The following is a 5750-nucleotide window of genomic DNA, read 5'->3' as shown; positions in this document are numbered from 1 at the left end:
AGTAATCAACCTATCATTTTTTATCATTTTCAATACTAACAGCTAGTGTATCTCATCACTGAAAAGAAAAGAGAGAAACAAAAGAATAACTTAATACAAGAGCAAGCGTGTTGCTCTGATCCTGGTGGGATCAGCAAACCGAGAAGAGAAAGACCTAGCAAGATTCTCGGGCTCATCGTGGTCGTGCCAACCGGGCCCTTGATCAAAATTCAAAGAGTAATCGTTAAGCTCATAAGCCGTGACCTTTGTGGATCTAGAAGAAGAAGGCAACAACTTGAGCTTCCTCAACAGAACTTTCCACTTCGGCAAGAGTCTCTCTTCCATAGATCTTCTTCTTCCTTGTTGCTTCTGCTCTCTGCAACTTTTACTGTATCTTCCAAGTACAATTGTCTCTCTATAAGATGAAGCTGATGATAACAAGTTCCATCTCTTTCCACTTGGAGACTCAAACATCATTTCTCTTCTCTTCTGTCCTTTTTTTTATTGGTTGTATACTCTTCGTTGTCTTTGTGAACCTCTTAGATGTGTTTTATATAGTAGTTCTGGATGGATAAGTACACGTAAAAGAAAGACGAATTCAAAGTCAGCTTTACGCGCCTTATTAGACTTCGTAAGCCAACATGTATGAATATTTAATTGGGAAAAGCATTCATTTTAAATGCATGCGTATCTGACTAAACTACAATATAATAGTCAAAGAAGACGTTTTTCTTCTTTGTTGACATAAGATAATCCTTAAGTAATATATCTTAAAAACATTTATCAAGTTTTTAGAACACCAAGGGTGTGTTCAAATAGCAGTTTGACAAAGATTGGTAGTAAAATGACAAATTTACTGCTACTCAAACATGGATTGAAAAAACACAGTGTAAAATACAAATGTTATTTAATTTGTTATTTCAAAAGTACTTCCAATCAACTGTTATTAAACCAAATTTATGGTGTAGACTCAGTGCCGTGCCCGCAGGAGAACTTTTGAAGCATTGGCTTCTGTTGAATAATTTTTACAAAAAAACATTATAGGGCATACATTTTTATATTTTATTTTATACATATATAGACAAACTTTGTTGATTACTTCTTAACTAGATTACATAGATCATCAAATCACAATCAATGTTTTCACATATTTTCTTTAATTACAACATAAATATTTCACTGCTTGTACCATATTAATTTTTCTACTCATCTTTATATAATTTTTTCTCTTAGTTTAAAAATTTAAGAGATGCCAGTTTTGTATTTGTTAAATAAAAATGAAGTGATAATAAATATTTTTGCATGTATCTTCTATCAAAACTTTATTTTTCAAAAAATTGATTACTTATATATATATATATATATATTAGTTTGTCATAATACAATATTGTTAAAAGTATGTATTATTTTTTTTGCTTATGGCATAAAAATCCTTCGCACGGCTCTGTGTAGACTTCAAAGTGTTAATTAAACAATTATACATATTACGGAAGAAAGGCGGTGAAAGTTAATCCGGTTAGGCATGAATCTTCATAGGACGGTTCATATGATGCAGTTAGGCGTAGATCTCATAAAGAAGATAGTATTGTCGGTTGTCGAATCGTCTATGTAATCTTTCTCATATCATAATTGTAATATCATAATAAATCAGCATTAAAAAAAGACTTCAAAGTGTTTTAACTAGAGTGTTTGACTAGAGTTTCTTATTTATATAAATAGCAATTCAAACTTATAGTTGTAAATAAGATTAACTTAACCAAAATCACACCAAATTCTCAAATTTGTGTAAAATTATCTAAAACTCCATTAAAATAGAATTATTTTAGATTGAATACACCCTTTTTATATGCCCTACACGAATATTGTCTATTACAATTTTAAAAAACAATTTATGAAAAATTACACCCCCCCCCAAAAAAAAGTGGAATCCTTAGACGATAAAACATATGACAATAATTAATTTGAGATTTTTCATAGTGATTTCTTGAGTTGATTAACTTCCATTTGTCAGATTGGGAGACTTGATGGCAAAGTGAAAGAAGTTTGGTGACTGATATTCCATGGATTCTACCAGTTTAAGCAATGGTATATACACGTTCGAGAATGTTTTGGAACAATGTGGTGATTATGGAGCATTTTGAAGTTGAAGATAGAAGAAATTCGGAGCTATTCAAGAATCGGCCAAAGTCGACATTCAGATGAAGTGTCGATCAATGAAAATCCCTTGTTGTCGATCGTCAGTCTCACAAGAAGACATGCATGATCGACTTCTTCTTAGCTGACTTAAACCCAGAGGTTTCACCTAATTACAAGAGTACCCCATACCAATTTATACCTACTATTTGTGTGCTCTACTATTATATTAGGCAACACCCACTTTTCCATTCTCTTATTTCTTAGCATACAATTGTAGGGTTTTTAGTAGGTTTGGAGAAAAGATCCAAGACTCCTTCAGTGCTTATATTGGAACTATGTTGATCTCTTCTTATTCTATTTTATGCATTCTATTAAGACTATTGCTAGGTTCTTCTTTATTATGTCTAAGTAGTTTCCCTTGTTAGATTTAGGGTTAATTAAGGTTTTGATGGATCAGCCAAAACTATAGAATTGCTAGGGTAATCATAAAATATCCTTGCTTATGATTTGTAGACAACTACGACGGTAGGTTTTTCACGAGAATAGACTCTCTTGAGCTAGGATTGCTGGAAACAAATGACAACTGATTTAGTAAAACTAGTGAACCAAATCGATCAGTTCGATAACGCTTGCCTAAGGCAGTGTCGATCGACACCCACTAAATAGCATCGATTGACACTCGATCCGTGTTAACAAGCGACAACTGAAACACTTCGTCAATATATTAAACTCATAGCAAGAGCTGATTGTCTTTTGCATTAGACATCGAGTTCTAGGCTTGTATTCACATACCCTAAGAATTCTATATCTTTATAATAATGATTGTCTACAACCCTAGATTTAGTTTTTCTCATATTGTTTACAAACCAACCAATCAATTAACTAACTGCATAATTTACTACTTTATAATTTATTCTCCTAGCTTAATAGCGACTACTTTGATTTATTATGTGTCCATGCTCCATATGGATTCGATCCCTATATACTACAACTGAACCTCTTAACTGAGAGAATAAAGTTGCTCAACAGGATAATTTGAGTGATATCAAATTTGTCGCTGTTGCCGGGGATCATTGGATTTGCCATTAGACAAACAATTACAATATTTTTTCCTTGCCTTTCAGGCACCTGCCTAGGAGTACCAGAGAAACAAGGAAAAATAACTACTATTCTCAGATCCTGCATGTTTGGAACGTTCAATCCGCCAAGAGAAATGCATTGTTCGATCGACAACAACTTCACTTCGTCAACCGATACTTGTCAGAAAACTTCAACCAGCACTACTCAACCGTCAACCGACACTGCTCAACAGACATCAATCAACACTTCTCAACGAACATTGATCGACTCTAATCAGAGAGTAGACATGGTTGCGACTCTAGTTCTTATTCAGGAAGAAAATGGAGACGTGCATGACCAGGAGGGTCATATGCGTAATGCAGAAGGTCAGAGGTTAGATGATCATTGTTGGGCCCGAATATGGCCCGATAGCTGATTAATGGATAATGAAAAATGATAACAGGCCGCGACTGGCCCTTCGTGAATTCGACTCCTAAGTGGAACTAAGCTAGAGCCGAAGGCTGAGAGCTAAGGTGATCATTGGAAGAGGTCACGGTAAAGAGGAAGCTCACATCATAATAACAAGAAGCGCAGGACCCGGTCAAAGGGAAGCTGTTGCGGATCCCACCTCAAGCGGAGAGGATCTCGGAGATCGGTTGAAGACGACCTGAAGAAATCCAAGACTATTTAAAGAGAAGGTCGAAGACTAAGAAAGGGACCCTATTCTACTGAGATTTTACTTAACATTCATCGAAACATTCTTAGATATAATCCTTTTGTTATCTTTGTAATCATCAAAAGAAACATCTTTATAACCATCCCATTTCTATTATATCAATACAAATCGAAGTTCATTCATCAAGTTCTTACGGGATTCAGCCCGCGATAATCTTTCCCTAACCTTTCCTAAACATAAAACCTGATCTAAAATCTAGGTGTGAGTTTTACCCCTCACAATTGGCGCCGTCTGTGGGGAAGAAACAATCAAATCCCTTACTCTAACTTGAGGATGAGTCCTACCGATCAGACAACAACCCCGTCTGACCTTAACCTCCCGATTCAGGGCGATGGCTCACCGAACGACGGAGGCTCTAGTCTTATAATCACAGAGCCTCAACGTGGCGACCACCGATCTAGGCAACAGCCTCCGGTTGATGCTCGAACGAGCCAAACTACAACCGGAGTTACTAACCCGAGGTCATCAGGTGGAAACACCTCCGGGCTCCCGATTACCGAGAATCCTCAGCAGCAAGCCATTCCGAATCAAACAGAGGCTCAGCTCTCTGAGATCGCCAGATGATGATACAGTTGGTAGACAAAGCTCAGGAAAGTGAGCGCACGATGCATCAGCTGACTGTACGTCAACAACGATTCGAAGAGATAACTGATCTCTAAACGCAACAAACCCAACCACTGCAACGTCAGGCTCCGGGGTCATCTTTCATGATCGATTAACCGATCCCTCATTTCCCCCGAGCACGTTTAAACCTTTTCCCCTGATAGCACTACCCGGAAGGACGCAGATCTGCTTTCCAGACACCTCATACTGGAACAGCTCCCGTTTCAATCCACCTAATGCTGCTATGGGAAGTAACATAGCAACAACTAGTTCCACACCCGTCAGGTCACTGACAGGAGTACTCGTTTTACCTCCTCCGCCGCCTGATCCTAGGTTCGGAGCAGGAATGTCCTTCCCATCTGGGGGCAGAGCGTCAGCTCGGTTTATCAAACTAGAAGCTCGATCCCGAATGGGGACGTTATCAAAGATAGACCCGATAACCAAGAAATGCCGAGCGACTTAGCCCCCAACCGCATGGGAGGATGAGCCAACTCGTTCCGTCAAGAACCTACCCGTCGGGTACCTGCGAACGATCCAAACGTCCTTCCGTTTGAAGGACCTGAAGCTATCCGTAGATATATGGAGCGAACTCACGCGGCTCTCCAGAAATTGGGAGCTCAAGTCCATAAAGCTACGAGTTCAGCTCCCGAAATCGATAGCTTATCGAGGAAACCCGTGGAACTCCATTCACGGACAGAATTGCCAGCTCTCACATAAGAGATACCGAAAATCAGAATTCCTGAGTATGATGGGACCTCCGACCCAAAAAGCCTATTTGAGAGCTTTCCGATTGGCAATTGAAAGCCCATTTCACACAGGAAGAATGTGAAGCAGGTTACTGTAGGACATTCGCGAAAATTGGTCGGAACAGCCCTTGAGTGGTTCTCCGGTCTCGAGCCAGCTCGATAGACAATTCGATCAATTAACCAACGCCTTTATGAAGCAATATTCAAACCCATATCCAGAAGCAAGCCTCTAGGCTGACCTTTGGAAGGTTAGTCAAGGAATGAGACCATTACGAGTCTACATCGAGAAATTCAGGGCAATAAGAACTAAGCTCTCGAATCCTAACGACAAAGTTGCCATCGAGGCCCTTAGGAGAGGCTGTTCTATAGATCGAATTTTGGTCAGAGCTAACACTCAATTCTCCTCCACTATCGATGACGCTCTTCATAGAGCCACCAAATATATTACTTTGGAGGAGGAGACAGCTGCACTGGATAAACTCCACAAGAAA

The 5750-nt window shown here is 38.8% G+C and overlaps 1 protein-coding gene across 1 annotated transcript; it reads right to left on the bottom strand.

The window, feature by feature from the left end:
- On the bottom strand, nt 1-520 carry LOC108846095 (uncharacterized). The gene has a single exon (XM_018619303.2). The coding sequence runs from the start codon at nt 454-456 to the stop codon at nt 91-93; it is 366 nt and encodes a 121-aa protein (XP_018474805.1). The 5' UTR covers nt 457-520; the 3' UTR covers nt 1-90.
- Nucleotides 521-5750: the final 5230 nt, after the last annotated feature.

This window comes from Raphanus sativus, chromosome 3 (genome assembly GCF_000801105.2).
Source record: "Raphanus sativus cultivar WK10039 chromosome 3, ASM80110v3, whole genome shotgun sequence".
Lineage (NCBI taxonomy): Eukaryota > Viridiplantae > Streptophyta > Magnoliopsida > Brassicales > Brassicaceae > Raphanus > Raphanus sativus.
This window is presented reverse-complemented; position numbering and strand designations above follow the sequence as displayed.

Coding starts and splice junctions, on each gene's coding strand:
- LOC108846095 (XM_018619303.2), bottom strand. CDS start 456: ATGATGTTTGAGTCTCCAAGTGGAAAGAGATGGAACTTGTTATCATCA.